Source organism: Lagenorhynchus albirostris, chromosome 18, assembly GCF_949774975.1.
Source record: "Lagenorhynchus albirostris chromosome 18, mLagAlb1.1, whole genome shotgun sequence".
NCBI classification, from domain to species: domain Eukaryota; kingdom Metazoa; phylum Chordata; class Mammalia; order Artiodactyla; family Delphinidae; genus Lagenorhynchus; species Lagenorhynchus albirostris.
The window spans coordinates 14,477,035-14,496,291 of NC_083112.1; the positions used below are offsets into that span (position 1 = coordinate 14,477,035).

The 19,257-nt window shown below is 44.5% G+C and overlaps 1 protein-coding gene across 2 annotated transcripts in view; it reads left to right on the forward strand.

Annotated features, from left to right (window-relative positions):
• The window catches only part of COG6 (component of oligomeric golgi complex 6), a 78,424-nt gene extending 73,342 nt beyond the window's left edge, over nucleotides 1–5,082 (forward strand). Inside the window, exons 19-20 of one of the 2 annotated variants that reach the window (XM_060128948.1) lie at nucleotides 1,844–2,018; nucleotides 5,005–5,082. In XM_060128948.1, the coding sequence (XP_059984931.1) occupies nucleotides 1,844–2,018; nucleotides 5,005–5,076 (247 nt within the window). In that variant the 3' untranslated portion in view covers nucleotides 5,077–5,082. The remainder of the gene's footprint in view (nucleotides 1–1,843; nucleotides 2,019–5,004) is intronic. The other variant, XM_060128951.1, reaches the window with a different exon arrangement.
• The last annotated feature ends 14,175 nt before the right edge of the window (nucleotides 5,083–19,257 follow it).

Here is a 19,257-nt window from a genome sequence, read left to right on the forward strand (position 1 = left end):
TCAGCAGCTATCACCCGGCTGCTGCTGGCTTCTACACGCTCTCCCCATCGCTCCCTCTGTCCCCCCTCTTCTTGCCCATCTGCCCTCCATGTGGCTGCCACTTGAGTGGTGGGCGCACAGTTGGAGGCACCTTACAAGTTGAGTCATGACACCAGCTGACACATTGCATTCACCTTTCCAGTGCCTCCATACCCCGCAAGCCCCTTCTACAGCTTGGCAGCTTGAAAGGAAAGGATTGCCAATTCCTGTTTCATAACATTTCAAGGGCTCCATTCTGAGTCTCTGGAGTATCCTGGCACTCAAGGAAACTGAGCACGGGGGCGGGAGAGGGAGAGCCACACGGGAAATTATGGACATCCAGGCAAGCCCTGGCCTGCACCCAACAAAACCTGGGGAGACGGGGAACGAGAGTAGCATTTGTAACTCCAAAATTGTATCAAGATGAGCTGAAGTCTGGTTCTGTCACTTCCCCATCCTGCCCTGTCCCACAACCATCACCCCCCACCAAAAAAAAAAAGAGCGGTGCAATTTCTTAACAATTTGACTTTTATCCAGAACTGAGGCTCTTTGTTTGTTAGAGCTAAGCATTTGGTCCAAGACTGTCTGATTCTTTCTGTGGGAACTTGAATCAGCACCCGCCACCCCAGGCCCCATAGAAGAAGCAGATGGGGATCTTGGCGAGGTTCGGAAGTCCAGGACTTGGACAGGTTGAGAGTTCTATCTGCCAGACTGACTGGCTTGTAATTAAAAAGCTTCTCCTCTTCCTCTTTTGCACTTCTCAACTTATCTGAGGAATCAAGAGAGTGTTCAATCATGCATAGAGACAAATCTGTCCGTATAAGTGCAGATCTGCATTTGAAGTCAAGGGCTTACCAGCAGAGATGAGTCACGCAGGCTGGTTAGGGCGATGGGGCACACCCAGTGTTCTCTGCACAGTTAGGGCTGGGGTGTGCAACCCCCCTTCCCCTCTGTTTGCATCTCTAGTCCCTCACCTAAGCTGCGCCTACACTAAACACCCCTTGACTGCAGGATTCTGAAGTGGGTTTTGGCTCTTGTTAGTGACACTGACACCAGATTGTTAATGTTCATCTGCTTTCTAATACTCAAAAGAAAATAAGTCGGGCTTCCCTGGTGGCGCAGTGGTTGAGAGTCCGCCTGCCGATGCAGGGGACACGGGTTCATGCCCCGGTCCGGGAAGATCCCACATGCCGCGGAGCGGCTGGGCCCGTGAGCCATGGCCGCTGAGCCTGCGCATCCGGAGCCTGTGCTTCGCAACGGGAGAGGCCACAGCAGTGAGAGGCCCGCGTGCCGCAAAAAAAAAAAAAAAAAAAGTCATTAGTCTCGACATTTTAATGTGTGAGCGTTCTGAGAAAAAACTTAAACTTGCTCCTTTGGACTAAGTTGTGCTCGTTGTCAGATTGAATGCATGTTAGAAACTTAAGAACAAAGTGAGGCATGACCACTTATGGCTCTTGGCGTAATAAGAACTCAGAGTTATTTTCACAAATATCTGTTTTTTTCTTTAAAATGTTCTAAAAGTGCCGAGGAGTTGGGGTCTTCTCCCTAGAGGAGCTCTTCAATGGGGCATTGGTGATTTGGAGGGGGCAACAGCGGGAAGCACTGCGGTCAGTGCCCACCTGTGACGGAAGAAGAGTGTTATTTCTCTGTGTGTTCATGGAGGGATCGTTTACGGATCTCACCAGAGTCGTGTGCACACTTCCAGGGCAGGAGGGGAAGATGTCACTTGTAGGGGTTTCCTTACAGGTTGGCAAGGACTGTGCTGCTACCTGGGGGTGTTTCCCCTGGAGTCATTCTCTGATGCTTAGATTTCCCTCTCACACAGGCAGACGGCTCCCATTCCAGCTCTGAATTCTGCCAGGATAGCAGGAGAGGTGCCAGTTGTCCAGCTTGCTTGGGTAGCCACACCAGGAGGAACTCTGGAGACGGTGGAGGGACAGGGATCTCTCCTCTGCAAGACTAGAGCTTTATCTTCCAAAGTGGAGACGCCCCAGCAGGAGGTGAGACCTGCTTACCATTAGTTGGTCCCGCTCTGAGTCATCACTGCCTGAAGCAGCTACCAGCTGTGGGCTTCACCAGTCCTTCAGAGGACCCCATGGTCACCAGGGTCTCCTCCGACCTCGTGGCACAGTCAGGCATTCTCAGATCGCTCCCACTCACATTCATTTATGCAATTTTGTTTCTCTTGCAGTTTAACACGCGCATCTCCGTCTCTCTCTTTCACACCCAGGCACAGTGAGATTTAGTAACCCATTTTAATGAGGCAATTATATTTTAACTCTATTATGTGCAATTATCCACTCACTTCAATTGCCTCAGCTGGAGAGCCTGGTGTTGAGGTCCCGCTGGCGCTCGCTTGCTGGCCCCTGGGGGCAGCCGGGCGGCTGGGCCTCTGAATGCTGGAACGCGGACACTCCCGCTGCCCCCCCCCCCCCCCCGCCCCCGCTCTCCACAGGGGGCTCAGTGCTACCACAGGGCAGGGACAACTGCAGTTTCTGGCCCACCCAGTGAAGCTCTTGATTGCCGTGTGGGTGGCCTAGATCTTTCCCATCTGCTCTGCTGTGCTGGCTGGGTTGTTTATCCAGGCCCCAGAGCCCCAGGTAGCCTTCAAGCTTGGAGGGACCAGAAAAACAGACTTGGGTAATCGGAGCCATGCACCTTGGTCTGGGTTTTTTTCCTATAGTCACCTAGGCTTTAGGTACCTAGGAGTGAGGGTGGGGGACGGGGGCTGCTATATGCCCATCCTACCTTGGCAGGAAAGTCCCAGTAGTAACTTTAAAAAAGAAGGTTTTAATTATATCTGCTTCATGCAGAGTAATATGTCTAATTTATGTGGTAGCACAATGCATAACAAAGCGGTCACCCATGGACTTAACCACCCAGCTTAATAACTAGAATATTTCCAATACTTTTGCATCTACCTGTGGCCATTTAGTCCACCCTTGCCTATGCTTAGAGGGAGCCATTTGCTTGAATTTTGTCCCTACCTTTCACTTGGTTTTCTTCAAACTTTTAGCCCATATGTATGTGTCTGCATTCGTTATCTGTTAGTTTTGCTTGCTTTGAGTTTAATTGAAACGGTGTCCTTCTATAGGTAGCCTTCAGTAACTTACTCTTCTCCACGTAGTGTAATGTTAAAGATTCATCTTTGCAGCTGTGTTGAGTTGCAGTTCATTTATACTCACTGCTGTATAATATCCCAAGTTATTTGTCCATCCTCCCATCAAAGGAACTTCTGGCTTTTCTTGATATTTTTTGTTTTGTTTTTTTGGTTTTCATTATGAACAATGCTTCCATACATTCCTGTGTACATATACCAGTGCACATGCGCGAGAATTCCTCTATCTTGGACTGGAATTTCTGGGTTGTAGAGCATGAAAATGTTCAAGATTATAAAAGAGTGCCAAATTGTTTTCTAAAGTGGTTCAACCGACTCGTAGCCCTTCCAGCCAGGCAGTATCTTTTGGCTTTTTCAGATTCCTAAATGTTCTATGTCCAATGTGACACGACGGTTAAGAGCATTATTTGGAATATGAATTCCAGATGTTGGCTCTGGGACCTTGCAAAAATTAGTTGTTCTCTCTAAGCCTCAGTTTTTTCATCTGTAAAGTGTGGGGAAATACTTGAGTACAGTTCACCTTGGCAAACTCCTTGCCTTAATGAAAATGCAGCATCCCCCAGCAGCCCAGTGCCAAGTGGAGCAAACCAAAGTCCCCTGTGCTGTTGTTCAGGATATTAGCTACTTAGTACCATTCACAATTTAAATCTGTCCTGCAAAGAAAATGAGAGATCAGTAAGATATCAGAAGGTACAAACATTTTCTGGTTTGTATCAGAGGTGGTAATTTGGTGATTTACCTAATTAACACCCACCACTACTGCTGGTATCTCGTACATATCAGTTGGGTTTTCTCTCTGGGCTGTCAGTGGAACACCTGTGCCCTCAGAGCCCCATAGACAGCGCGAGCTACACCAAGACTCCCTGTCATTGGAGCTGCCCTCAGAGACAGCCAGTGATGATGCTACAAGCAGTAACGTTAGGACCGGGCTTTCACAAAGCACATTTCTGTAAGGCCTATCATTGTCTCCCCACTGAGGTCCTCATAGTTAAATGTTATTTCTATTCCCATGTCTTACAGATAAAGAAACTGAGCGTTAGAGGCAATTAAGTGACTTGTGTCATGTAAATTGCAGAAGCTTGACTGAGGCCCAAGTCTTCTGTCCCTGGATCCAGTGCTTTCCCCCCCTCCTCACTATGTCTTACTGTGTCATCCTCCTAGTACGTGTTCATTCATTTTTCCTTTCTATGTTATTAATATAATCCACTCGATTATAGAAGAACAAAAAGAAATCCATTTGTGTCTGCGGAGGTGGCTGTAGCCAATAGCCAGGATACCGAACGAAGTTCACTGTCAAATGTGCTTTAAGAACAGTTCAAGAGTTAAATTGTGAAAGGCTCATTCATAATGAAAAAGGCTTCAGGTCACGGGCTTTAATTTCTCCGAGTTTTAATGACTGAAAGGTTTGGTGACGGCTGAAGCGAGTAGTTCCTGCATCTTTATTGCTGGGATGCTTTTTCACGAGGAACTTTTTCACCAGGCATTTTCATCACCGCCTCATCATCTTCTCCTCTCGTTTCTACAAGGCCTCACTTGATAATCTCAATCGTCTTTTTAATGTTCACTTTCACTAAAAAAAACCTCTCTGGGCTCAGGCATCAGCTGTCCTTGGTGACCGGGCTTCACGTCTGTCTGGCTGCCGCTCAGATGGTGAGGGCTCAGATGGTGAGGGCCCAGCTGTGGCTCTGCCCCGCTCCACCGCCTGCACAGGCCAGCAAGAGGACACAGTGCCGCCGCTTGGGTCATTCCACTCAAGACTGAGGGATGAGAACCACCCCGATTCCCAATGACTCAGGGCCCAGCCTGCCCTCCGGAGTCTCACTCGGCAGGTCACAGATCCAGCAGTCTTTCTGGCTTATTTCCCACAGATGCTGAAAGGCACTCGCCCCGCTCAGGTCACACTGCAAGATTTCCAAGCACTTCTTTGTGCACCGTCTTGATGTCGCGCGAGATCAGCCGGGTGTGATTGTCCCGGAGGCGTCCAGATGGAGGTAGAGTGTGCGGTGAGCCTCAGCCTTCCCCCCCCCCCCCCCCCCCCGGTCTCCCCAGTCAGACCCTGCCCTGCTGTCAGTCCTGTCACACGGTCATCACAGAGAGCGGTGACTGGACCCTGGAGCAGGGAGTTGAGGAAGTGCATCGGCCCAGGTTTTGTCTCTGCAGGAGAGTCCTGATTTAAGCCCTGATTTGAGTAAATGTGACTTTACTGGCCCTTTCTTTTCTTACAGACATGTTTCCTGCCCTCAGGGAGCTTATAGTCTTTATTTCCTCAGCTCTTCATTGCTTGAGGGCAAGAGCTGGGTCTTACTTTGTGTTCTTTGCAGGGACACCAGCCCCTGAGTATTAGTTGAACTGACTTGGTCTTCGAATCTCAGAGAAGCCATCAGGTGTAGTGGTGGGTACACAGCCTCTGGAGCCCAGGCCTTAGAGTCCCATCCTCTCTCTGTCATCTGTTACCTAAGGCAGGTTACCCTGGCAAAGTAACATTGCCTTCTTGTGCCTCATAAACACCTGAAATGGACTTTGCTAAAGTTAATCCCTGGCACTGTGGTGTCACATAATTTACCATCCAGGACTTCTGAATCTCAGAGAAGTTCTCAGTGAACACCTGAAATGGACTTTGCTGAAGTTAATCCCTGGCACTGTGGTGTCACATAATTTACCATCTACTTCCTGGCTCTGAGACCCTTCTCAGACTCCCCTTCCTGGCCTGAGAACTCAGTTCTTGACCTCTTATGGATGGTTCCAGTAAACAAGTAGTTGACTCCACTTACAGTCTCTTTAGAAAACAGAAAAACATCCCTCTTCCAATTACCCTGGGCTCTCTTGCCCCTGCTGAGGACCTGAAGGGTTTTCCAAAGCAACCAAATACTCTAGCCAGAGGTCCTAGTCTCAGACCAGCGACCAGCTAGTAAAGACCTATACTCCTGCCAATTTCCCAGGGACCGAATTCCTTCTATACACTTGCCATTTTAAATCACCAGTTTGGGGCCGGGCCCTTTGTATATTTCACGTCTCACCGTCACCTAAGCCCCACAAGGCAGACATCGGTATTGCTGTTGTCCAGTGAGAATCAGGAGGGTCTGAGAGGTTGAGGCTCGTTCCCCGGTGGCAGAGCATGGATCAAAGCCAATTCTGTCCCCTCTCCACTCTTCTTCCATCCTAGCTACAGGAAGGGAGAAATAGCAAATCTGTCTCCAAGGCAACCAGAGGAAGGAGGGTGGCCTTCCGAGAGTGCAGCTCATTTGGGATATTTATGTACACTTGTGTCTTGGGAAGAGGCTTGGGCTGGGGTTGAGGCAGCCACGAGCACTTTCCAAATGGACTTCCCTGGCTGTTTGCGGGGAGAGAGCTTCGTGTGGTCTGGATTCCCCTAACAGTGAGAGTCTTGAGCAGCGGCTCTTCCTTTTTCTTCTGACAAAGAAAAAAAGATTTTATGCCATTTATATATTTTTCCACTAACCACCAGAGAGGCCGGGACACAATGATTTTCCATAATTAGAAGCTGATTATCTGTTTCTACGTCTGCTTTGATTAGAACAGGAGGAAAAGAAAACAAAATACAAACTCTGAACTGAAGATTGTCTGATTTTAGATGGGCAGTGCCCAGTCATTAAGGAGCCGGGCCACTATCTTTGGTCCGTTATCTGGGGAATAGTAGTCACTGGACTATAGAAATTCTGCCCCAGCCTAATTTCAATCAGGATACTTTTAATGCTGGTAGTTTTGTAGAACTAGGTTAATTCTTTCCTATGACTTGAGCACCATCCACCTAATAATCAGCTGCTTATTATTTAAAAGTAAATGCATTCCTTAGAATAAGAAATGCTGTGATAGCTTGTGTAAAGCCTATCATGCTGTACTCTCTCAGTTCAGGTGGAAATGGAAGTTATGAATCTACTGACATTGTTGTTTGCTCCATGATATCTAACTATTGGCTGAAATGTACCTAAACATGAATCACGAAACGGAACACGAAGGTGGTAAGGAGTTTGGGTAGATTAGTGTAAAGTGGTTAGGTGAACACCCACGTGTGTGTGGTGTGTGCTGAGTGGACAAACCCCAAAGTGGTCCCTCGGTTCCCAGAGCGGGACTGTCTAATTGCAGGAAAGGGCGCAGCCAACTGCTTCCCTAACTGTATTAATAGGGCAAACCAGAGCGTGCTATTTATAGAATGCTCACCAGTAAGCCCCAAGTTCATATCTGCCAAAGGAAACCTTAGTCTCGACTTTCAAAGTCTTCCATATTCTCTATTTTTTCCCAAACTTCATATAATTTAAAAACTTTATAAATGTAGTGTACATTTTGAAGACTCCTTTCTTCTAATAGAAAGTTATTTTTTATAAGTTATTACCAATAATTTCTGGTGCTTAGAACAGAATATAACGTACACATTAAATATGGTTTTTTTTTAAAGGTCTTTTAAAAATTTTATTTTATTTATTTTTGACTGCGTTGCGTCTTCATTGATGCGTGTGGGCTTTCTCTAGTTGCAGCCAGCAGGGGCTACTCTTCATTGTGGTGCGGGGGCTTCTCATTGCGGTGGTTTCTCTTGTTGTGGAGCATGGGCTCTAGGCACGCAGGCTCCAGTAGTTGTGGCTCGCGGGCTCTAGAGCGCAGGCTCAGTCGTTGTGGAGCACAGGCTTAGTTGCTCCGCGGCATGTGGGATATTCCTGGACCAGGACTTGAACCCATGTCCCCTGCATTGGCAGGTGGATTCTTAACCGCTGCACCACCAGGGAAGCCCTTAAATACGGTTTTGAAAAACTCTGAGAACTATGTTTAGTGTTTGGTACAACTTACATTCTTCTCAAAAGCTCTTCTCTTTGATCTGTGGATTTGGATGTTAAATTTCTTTCCTATAGATTTTTATACTGGTTCTTTTGTCAGTCTTCTTGTTTATAATTATTTTTATCAGCAGTTTGGGGCAAACTTTTTAATATTTTACACCTAGAAAGTTTACAAAGATGCGAAATTTGCAGTTTGTGTTTTCACGTTATTGAGAAATCACCATGGTTATATTCGGGAAATTCCGAAGAAGTGAGACTGCAAATTCATTGGTAATGATTGTGTAAAATAGGGGTTATGAAAATGCAGAGCCACAACAGTGACACTGAAGCATCAATGAAATATCAACACTTAGACAGGGAACAGCATTTCCATTGCTTTCCCAGCCCCCAGGGAAGGTCTGCTTTTACTGAGAAGCCATCAGGTGTAGTGGTAGGTACACAGCCCCTGGAGCCCAGGCCTCAGAGTCCCATCCTCTCTCTGTTATCTGTTACCCAGGCAGGTTACCCTGGCAAAGTAACATTGCCTTCTTGTGCCTCATTTTCCTCATTGGTAAGATGGGGATAATGGTTTTGCGACTCAAGCTAAAACACATAAAAAGTGTAGAATAATGCAGTGCACATAGTAAGAATTCACGGGATGTTAGCTGTTCTTAGCTTCATTACAGTTATATTGCTGAAATTCGGATTGGAGAAAAAGGAAAAAACACACAACTCAGTGATCTCTACCCATTTAATCCTTGGTATAACAGACAAAGGTCTAGACAAAGAGTGAAGACATCTGGGTTCTGGTCCTGGCTTTGACTCATTCTAGCTTTGTGACCCTACTGCGCATCCAGGGGCTTGGGTTCCTCAGCACTAAAATGAGAGGATTGTAGTGGAGATCCATTCCCTTCACCTCTAACGTCTAAGGTAGTGCTCTAGTGGGTCAAAAAACCCCTAAGAATTTAGTTATTTTTTTCATGTAGTATCACATCTTAATACATCAAAACAAAGATGCCAGCTGAAGTGAGAGCTGGAAATATTCTGAAACAGGGTTTTCAGAGATACTCTGAAAGACACTTTTTAGGCAAAATTCTGATCAACAAAGAGTTGGGAAAATATGACTGTTTTTAAAAAGCTAAAGAAAACAACTGCAAGAGAATAGTAATATCAGCTCTTTTATTCTAGTGTCTGGCTTTGTTTCTACGAACCATTAGATGAAACAAACAAGCAGAGGAAGGAGGAGGAGGGAACAAGAGAAATAAAGTACAACTTGTGTGTCATGTATGGTTGTTATTTTAAGAAAATGTATTCTGACCAATTTTATTCAAAGAATAAATCAACAAATACCAAGTAGCAGTCTGCCCCAAGACTTTTTTTCCCCCAGTATAGACCTAATCAAAATAATCAGGTTATGTCAAAAAAGTTTCCAGTAAAATGGTTGTCTCTATCTTTTCCAGTGTTATTGTTAAATACTAGCCACTGTGGAGTTGCACAGCCCCCTTGCCTGGTAGTCTTAGCTGAGTAAACATTAACACTGTTCATTTTCCCCTTGGAAAAATGAAGGCGAACAATGGGAAAAGATGTAACAAATGTTTTGCAGCCTTATTATAAATATTTTATGAGTGAATCAGAGAAATTAAAGATGAAAAGTCCACTGACTCTTGCCGGTACCCTGAAGTCTACTGCTGTATACTTCTAAGTGGTTTGTCTGGTCTAGTTTTTAGTGACTCAGGTGGTAGGGAATTTACCACTTCCCTCAGAGCTGCTTTCCAAGTGGAGACTATCTGGCCTGCTAGGAAAGTTCGACAAATTCCCCTTGCTTTGTTCGATTTTCTCATTAGTCTCATCTGATTTAGCCCGTTTAGTTGCTCATCTTTAGTGTCTTTAGTCTTCATTGTTTCCTATGAAACAGTGTGTTTTTCGTTTCTGTCTTTTCTTTTCATTTAGCCTTTCTCTCTTCACTTTTTGCCCGGAAGGGAGCAAAGATTTTTATTTTTTGCTTGTGGATAGGTGAGTAGTAACCATCATTCAACAAATTCACAACAGCAACCACAACGTGAAGTGATCACTTACCGTGTCAGGTGTCGTGTTAAATACTTTGTATACATTATCTCATTTATTAAGTACCTACTATTCGCCAGATACCAGGAATGCAAAGTTAAATACGATCCTACATTTTTGACAAAGCTTATAATGTACTGGAGGGGACAAGCATTCAAACAGGTAACGTCAGCATAGCGTACCCAGTACATGGGGCTGTCTTCAGAGTATTTTTGGGACATGGAGGATGTCCAGTCCAGCAGTGAAGAGAAGGGGACAAAGGCAGAGGTCAGGTGGGGTGGGAGGATGATATCCCAGAGGAGACAAACTCTACACCGAATCCTTAAAGAGTTAGAAAGGGCGTGTGAAGTTGGAGAGAAATTACATAGAGTTCAATGTTTTTAAGTTGAAAATCACGAGGATTGTTGGGAGGTAAGCTAGTCCAGCATCCGCTTGTAGAAAACTCTGTATTACCTGGTGTGAAAACCTCGGACTTTGCTTTGGATTTTAAGCAGGGAAGTGACGTGACTGCCGAAAACATCCAGGAGTGGGGGCAGGAGATTGTGACTGTGGATTCTGTCCTGGTGAGGTGCAGTGAGTGTTGAGATCCCAGGGTCAGGTTAGCTGTTATTGGCTGGAATATATTTAAGGCCACCTGTCGCCTTTGACTCTAGGTAATCAAGTCCCTTCTGAATCTCTGCTCCAGATACCTTGATGCTGAAAAGCTGGTAATGGAGAACACATATTTGCTGCAGCCAGTGGGGTTATGTCAGATGATGGTGATTTGCTGAGAATTATCTAACAAGTTCTGAGGAAGACTAACTTTCTCTCGATGGCACATGTGAGGTGTGATGGGAGAGAGATACGAACGACCGCTTCCGAAGCATCCACTCTGTGCAAAGCCCAGTGCTACGGGCATGAACGTTTATTGTGTCAGCAAAGTGGCAGCAGAAGGTCAACCTTCTGAAGGTTAAGCAGGTCCTAATCAACACATGATGGGAAACAACCACTTGCAGCAGTGACCCTATCTAAGATCACTTAGATAGGATCTAAGAGATGAGTTGTTTCTATTTTCCCCACAGCCTAAAAGTAATAGATGATAAAAGAAGCCTAATACTTGAGGTCAGTATCCAACTTGGTTAAGGTGATTATGGTATAGCCTCAGGATAGAAATGGCACTAAAGGAAGCTTCAATCTGATCAATTATACTGTAACAGGCTTGTCTGAAGTAGTAGAGAGATAATGTCTGTCTGAAGTTTAGAAAAAGCGGGATAAGGCAAAAGGTCTCTATCAGGATTCATTCAGAACATCCAAGGAAAGGAGTGACTGTAGGTAGCTGATGTGTGCATTGCCATCATTGGGTTTCTAAGGGTCTAGAAACACAGGATGTTCAGGAGCTTGGGTTAAATTGTCCTCCCAATTATTGAACACGTTTTCTGGAATCTGAGCTCATCAGATAATCTCCTTTGTATGAGCAGAGATGGAATGGGACAGTGGTAAACTGTGGCCTCTGCATTCAGACCCCCTGGGCTGGTATCTTGGCTCTGACCCTCAGAAGCTATGTGTATTAGTTATCCATTGATGCATAACAAATTACCCCGACCTAGCAGTTCCGAACAATAAACAGCTCACAGTTTCTAGAGGTCAGAGATTTACGAGTGGCTAAGCTGGGCAGTTTTGGCTCAAGGTCTGTCATGTGGTTGCTGTCATCTGAAGGCTTGACTGAGGCAGAAGGACCTACTTCCAGGGTGGCTCACTTCCACGGTGCTGGTTGTTGGTCTTCCCACGTGGGGAGAGTTCTGAAGATGTGATGACGGGGTTTCCCCAGGGTGAGCAATCCAAGAGAGAGTTGGGAAGAAGGGGCAGTGTCTTTCATCCTAACGTAGGAAGTATATTCCATCACTTACACCACATTCTACTCATTCGAATTGAGTCTCTAAGTCTGGTTCAAACCAAGCAAGGGGGAGAATTATGTTCCGCTTTTTGAAAAGAGGACCTTCCAAGAATTGTGCACACAATTTTACACCATCACACTGTGTAACCTTGGGCAATTTATCTAAAATCTCTGTGCTCCAGTTTCTTCATCAGTAAAATAGAAATGATATTAGTATCTGCCTTATAGAGTTGTATGAATAAAACGAATTAGTGGAAAGACCTTGAAACAGTGCAGGATATATGATAAGTGCTCAGTAAGTATTAGCAACTGTTACACTGATGACTAACTCTATTCCAGACCCTCTAGCCTGGGATGGAGCTAATCTGGAAGCAAGAGGAATGTATGCTGGCGCCAGTCATGGGTTCCCCTTAAACTGATCCTTCTTACTAGCAACAGAGTTATCTCCACACCCTGCTGTTGGGCTTTGATGAGCCTCAACACTGTTCTTGCCTATGCTGGGGATTCAGGACAGGCAGTATGTTTACTTCTTTGTTATGAAGACGACTTATTATTTTCTCACCAGAGGAAGTGGTCTGGAAAGGTGTCAGCCAGACTGGGTGATTTCTCAGGTTCAATGGCATGGTGGTGAGGAAAACCAAATGGCATCCAGGGGTCCTGCTGAAACCAGAGGTATAAATCTCAGCTGAGCCATCAGGAGCCACCCAAGAACCCTTAAATAGATCCTGTCAGATTCTTAGGGTGGCTTCCCTGAGGAAAGGCCTCTCCAGAGCTCTGTCCTGAAGTCACCTCAGAAAGCTGTGTCTCTGACATCACAGGAAATGGATCCAGGGCCAGAAATCACTTCAAAATTACCCACCTCGGTTCCTGAGAACTGAGCTATCAGGAAAAAACATTGCGGGTTTGTTCAATAATCCGGCTTCCAAATAGTCCTTAGAGGTATTATCCTAGATTAAATCAAATTAATAAGTATTTATTAGGTATCTAGCATGAGTAAGTCACAGTGTTGCCTAAACTGGAAGAAACTTTCCGAAGGCCAAAGAATGATTAGCATTTTAACCCATGTCGGATCTTAGAAAGATTAATTTGCTGTCTGCCACAGTCAAATTCACAGTGATATTCCAAGACCATGTGTCAGGAAGTTAAATAAGGAGAGAGTTTTGAATTTTTTACTTACAAACACACTGTTCAAACTAGAAACCCAAATCACTACCTACTCGTCACGGGAGCAGCCCTCACACCAGCAAGCTTGCCTTCAAAAAGAGAGAAGAAGAAATTTGATAGGGTGTACAAACCTCCCAAGTCTGCTAACTAACCAAATTAAAGTTAAAAGTTCAGAACTTTTAATATATAAAGCAACATAATGACTTGTTTCCATGGAAGGTGAGACCCCCAGGAAGCAGAAAAGTCACCCTCAGGCATGCATGCCCTGGGGCTGACCCTCCCCTGAAAGAAATGTCCCTTCTATTCAACGTGGTATCAGGGTGAAGTAATTTATATATTTTAATACAACAAATGAACATTGCTATTTCTGGCCGGGTATTCATATTAATGTAGTTTCTCAAGGTATTACGCTTTCAGCTAATTTAATAGAAAACTCAGCTTCAGGATGAATATTTGGAAAATTTACATACACTCATATATTACTTAGGGAGTTCTGAAGCTATTTGGACATAGAATATTATGATCAAGTGCTAGCACAGAATTTTCAGGCAAAATTTACCTTCTTGAAAATGGATTATACACGACATAATTTCCCCTGGTGTTTATTCCCATGAAAGGATGCCACACAAGGAACCAGGCAGAGACACAAAGAGAAGAGTCTTTTCCCTGCACAAAAGTCTACCCAAGAAAAGGCGGGGGGCCCCTCAGCACCGCGCACAGATGCGTGGCTGTGAACCACGACCCCTCTTTTCTTCTTGGAAAACCTTCTCCAATTAGACGAGCACGCGAGGTGAACTGCTGCTAACTAAGTAAAAAGTTCGTTACTTTCTGCAACAGTGAATGCCATTGAGTTATACCAGCGATGCCGAATTCTTTTTCCTCCGAAGGCCCCATTTGGCCTCTGAATCTCTTTCACAACACCCCACCCCCTCTTAAAAATGTCTCCTATTCACTGGGAGGCTCTCATCCAAGGGAAATAGATGGTGGTGAAGGACCTGGGGGCCAGGGACGCTGAGGGGAGCTGCCTTAGAGAAGAGGGGGCCGTGAGGACCGCTCCCCACAGAATCCATGGTTGCTTATTAGGGTCGGAGGACGCTTTTGGCAAACATCAAATTAGGACCAAGCATTCACCCCAGTTCACTGGAACGTGCAAATTTGGTTGACAGGTTAGAGAAGAGAGGTTTTAAAAAATTAAATTCTTTTCCCTGAAAATGTGAAATGACTTTGTGCCGTAGAAGAAAAGTGGTAGCTAATGAGAAGGACTTTTTTTGTAGCATGAGAAACAAAGAGGCTGGAAGAGAACTATTTCATATTTTAGATGCAGTCTGCAATAGCTGAATAACCTTCTTCTTTTGACTCACAGCTTCACACAATGCAGGCTTTCATCACATGAAGAGCCACAGCAGAGAGTTTTGGGCCATTTTCTCTTTTTATTCCTTTTCTGAGCCCTCCCGCTTCCCCACCTCCATTCCCCCGTTTCCTCTGTCTGGGTTTGAATAGTCGAAGTGTGCCCACAATATGTATGTACTAGACACATTGTTACCTCCCTTTTACTAAAAGCACCTGGCGGGGTCACCAGCCTCCAGAGCCCCGCGGTGGAGTCTGGCTTAACTCTTTGAGTGACAGATGTCCAAATATATATGTTACAATGATTTTAACAAATATTAGAAACAGACTAACAAACCCATGAAAACCTAAAAAGAAAATCGATCCTGTCATGGTTTGTTCAGTTTTATAATTTCCCTTCCACTGTGCCTGGCTCTGGTGTCCCTTTCCCTTAGGTCCTTAACACGAAGATGTGAATTTGTTCTTCCCCCGCTGAATTGGTGGGATGGTTCATTGCTTTTAAATCTAATCCTGACAATATCTACAGACTTTGTGGTCACAAAACGAGCAACCACACATATGTGGTAAAGGGAAAAAAACTCAGTACCTATTATATAGCAAAGCATAAGAATACTCACATGCCTTGTATTTCTAAAAACCTGTTCTTCTCAAAAGGCTGGAGGACTGTCAGAGAGTAACGTTTCAGATTTCTGCTTCCAGCCAAGATGGAGTAATAGGGACTGGATGTACCGTGCTGTCTGAAACAACTCCAAATCCAAAACAACCATAGGAAATAATAGATTCGAGACACTGGGCCATGGACATCTTAGGGTAATTTAAATCACGTGGAGATTTATCATAGAAGTTGTAGTTTGGGTCATAAATAAAAGAGTTTAATTTCTTACTTGGCATGGGTGTAGAATGCTGCCCATGCTGATTGTAGTGACCAGTGGGCACCTCCACTCTTGTCCAAATCAGAGAGGAGTCTTCCCTAAGTACTACACACCAATATTCTGCAAGGAGTATACATGGAAGGGGTTTTCTGAGGACAAACCTCGATCTGCTTCATTTTCATAGGGCCTTAGCTTAATGAAGATGAGGGCAGACCTATCCTTGGACATGACCATGAGCTGATCGGGTTTGGAGCCCCGGTGAAAGACAGGAGCTGCTGCCTTCTCACCGTCACAGCAGGGCTGGCGATGGGCCTCTCAGGGGCAGCTCCTGGACCAGGCTGCTTGGGAAGCAGGAGTCTGTCTGTGGCTTGTGGCTTCTTCTCTTTCTTAGGATGACTAGCTTAAAGGCTAAGGTTTTCAAATCTGGCTTTAAAAATAAGTGCAGTCAGGGAGACCAGCTCGGTGCTTTGTGACCACCTAGAGGGGTGGGATAGGAAGGGTGGGAGGGAGAAGCAAGAGGGAGGGGATATGGGGATATATGTATACGTATAGCTGATTCAGTTTGTTATACAGCAGAAGCTAACGCACCATTGTAAAGCAATTATACTCCAATAAAGATGTTAAAAATAAATAAATAAAAAAATATGAGTTAAAGAAAAAGATTTAAAAAAATAAGATGAATTCAAGAATTATTACATTATCTATAGCAGAAGGAACTATATTCAATATCCTGTGATAAACCATAATGGAAAATAATATAAAAAGAGAATGTCTCTACATGTATAACTGAGTCACTTTGCTGTACAGCAGAGATTGGCACAGCATTGTAAACTAACTATACTTCAAAAAAAAAAAAAGAATTATTAAAAAAAAAAGTGCAGTTTGTAAGGGAGCTTCTGGGGTGCTGGCGATGACCTGTTTCTTGTTCTGATTGATGGTGACCAGTGTGTTCACTTTGAAATAGTTCATCAAGGTGTACACTGGTCATGGTGAATTTTTCTCTGTGTTTAAGTTCATTAAGAAGTTATAGAGGGAGTTCCCTGGTGGTCTAGTGGTTAGAATTTGGTACTTTCACTGTCACGGCCCGAGTTCAATCCCTGGTCGGGGAACTGAGATCCTGAAAGCTGAGTGGCATGGCCAAATAAATAAATAAAATTTGTTAAAAAAAAAAGAAGTTATAGAAATAAGCACAGTCGTTCACGTTAATTATGTACGTCTTTTAACTGACCCTGTTTTGATCCAATTATTACTTTATTATAGAAGAACGTGAAGTAAAGCCTGAGTACTGATTCTACCTCATATTTTTAATGGTGATCCTAAAGGCCTTACATATTTTCAGATAAGGACAACAACAAAAGAATTCAGTCTCTTCATTCCTGCAGGTGGAGACAAAGCTATATTATTCTATCCTGTGCTCTTTGTTAGGAAACTTTTACTTCTCAAACAGAAATAAATATTCTCACTAACAAGAGCACGGTGGCCATGGGGCTAGTGGGATGGGATTATTTAGAAATTTACTGATGATCGGCAGCATAAAAGCCTGGCTTTTTCAATTACTGCATGACTAATATTTATTTATTTAATATTCATTTGGGGTTTTTTCTTTAGTTTTCTTTTTTTCATTCCTAATGTTATAAGTGAACACAATATCTTATTTTAAAATTGTTTTACTCTCTTCTGTGTTTCATGTTAAATTCTTAAAGTCAGGAACTGTGTCTTTTCTGTTTCAAAATGATGCTACAGTTAGCAGGGTTACTCATGTGCTTGTGAGATTGAAAAGGACGATACTTCCTAGAGGGCTTCTTAGACTACAGACCAATCCAAAGTAACCAAATATTCCGTATTGTGCAATACAGTCTCCAGTTTGGATTCTGATTCCACACCAGCAAATTACCCAGAATCTATCTCAGTTTAATCCCAGGACATCTGGACATGGTTTATCTGTTGACCTGGATCCCCCTCAAGTTAGGAGTAGCCATACACAGAGTAATACAATTTTCACATACAAGTGCAACTTCTGAGTTTAGAGAGAGGAATTTTTCATGCTTATATTGTTGAAGATCTTTGGAAATAAAAGTAACCTCAAGCCAGGTGAGATTATTTTTCATACTAGCCTAGAAAAAGCAGAAGCTGGGCTGGAGGTGTTCCCAAACAGCATGGAGCCTGGAGACTGGAAGTGTGGTCGACAGAGAAGCAAGGTGGTTGCCATGTGGCTTGACTTAGAGCTGGCGCAGTCTGGTCCGTTCCAGGCAGGACATCTAGCGTCAAGGAAGGGTAATGAGAAGGCTGTGCCTGGAAGAGTTGCCATTACCTTCGTGGTGAGCTGGGAGCTTATATTCATGGAGCTCTTAGGAGATACCTGTAAGCACCAGTCTGCCTAGGTCAGAGTACAGCCCATCTGACCTCACCGGCAAAGAAAGGCTCAGATGCAGGACCTTTCAGGCAAGCATACCTCAAGGGCAATGGTGCAGCTGATAATAGCTGTGAGAAGTGATTGGTCAAATCCAGGAGAAGTAGAGGCTTAGATTAGTTGGGAGACTCCAGCAGAGAATTGGAGGAGACCACAGCCACCCGGAAGGAGCAGGTAGCCCCTGGGCACCAGATCTAAGCATCCAGTATTGGCTGAACATGCATTCTGCTCTAGGGGCTATAACCATTGGATCCGGAAGTCAAGAAGACTGCCTTCAAGGAGTTCACAATCTAGAACACAGCAGGCTCTCCACTGAGTTGGAATCAGTTGAAACTGTAAATTACCAGAGTTTTAAGTTTACTGTGAGAAAGTGAATGATTCATATAGCAGTTGTCCATATGCCTGTAAGATTTCCAACTCCTTTTTTCTTAGATTCAAAGTTAAGGAAACCTATGTGGATAAAGACAATGTCTTAACCAAGGCCCAGGGCCAGGAGAGAACAGTGAGTCCTCCAAATAAATTTCCCAAGAGGGTAGAAACAGAGTCATTTCTGAGCTGGCTGTTGCAGGAGGAGGTGGTGCTTTGGAGTCGAGCTTCATGACCTGCCGTGGATTGGGCAGGAATTGGAGCAGAGGCCCCGTTTCAGGCCCACAGCTTTGGTCAGGACCAACTGCAATATGTTTCAGCCTCATGGCCACTGCATGGCCAACAGAAGACCTCTTTGGACTGTCCAGTGGCAGCGTGGTTATCTTGCAATGGCACTGAAGGTGACCTTGAGGGATGCATCTGAGTCCCTGCTCTAGTCGTGAGGCTGGAAAGCCAGGAACTGCTAGTAGTAACACCTGGGAACTCTGGGCTCTATCAGGGTATATGATAGGGAGATGAGGGGACAGGATGTAGGATGGCTGGAAGTAATGAGACTGGACTTCCTGCTATAGGACCATGTGAGAAATGCAGTATTTTATTATGGGTCTCCACTGGTAAATGTTATCTTTCCAGATTTAAAGTGGACTTATCTCTATGATCATTTTCTAGTTACTATTCAGGAGTTTTTTTTGCATATATGCCATCCATGTTTTAAATTGGTGTGTCTACCTAAACTTCACCATCTGAATCAAAAAGGATCAGAGAACTTACCCTAATTCAAGTATATCTACCAACCCTTTTATTTTCAAATTATTTGATGTTTTAAATATTTAAGGTACTCAGAAGAGATTTCAGCTGGAAGATTATATCTCATGCAACATTTTGATTTTCTAGCTATTAACTCGACTATAATTTTAACGAATTCCTCCAGCTTAGGGATTGAAGCAGAAGTAGCAAGGCAAAGCGGGAAGAGAGTAGGGGGCTAGCGTACTTGGAGGATGAAGGATTTTCTGCTTTGCTCAGCTTTGGGGAATGAAGGAAATGGTATATCAAAGCCAGGACCGGCCTCAGTGCCCTGGGATATAAATACGACGTGTTGTACAGAGAGTGGGATGAGCCCTGCGAGGTGCGGTCACGGTAGAGCCCAGCAGTGCCTCCTCTGTGTATACATCCCCGGCTCAGGAAATCCTGCGCTCTTCGCTGAAACCCTAGGGCTTAGAGGAGAGTCCTCACCCTTGGAGGAGGGCTAGCAGGCTGAG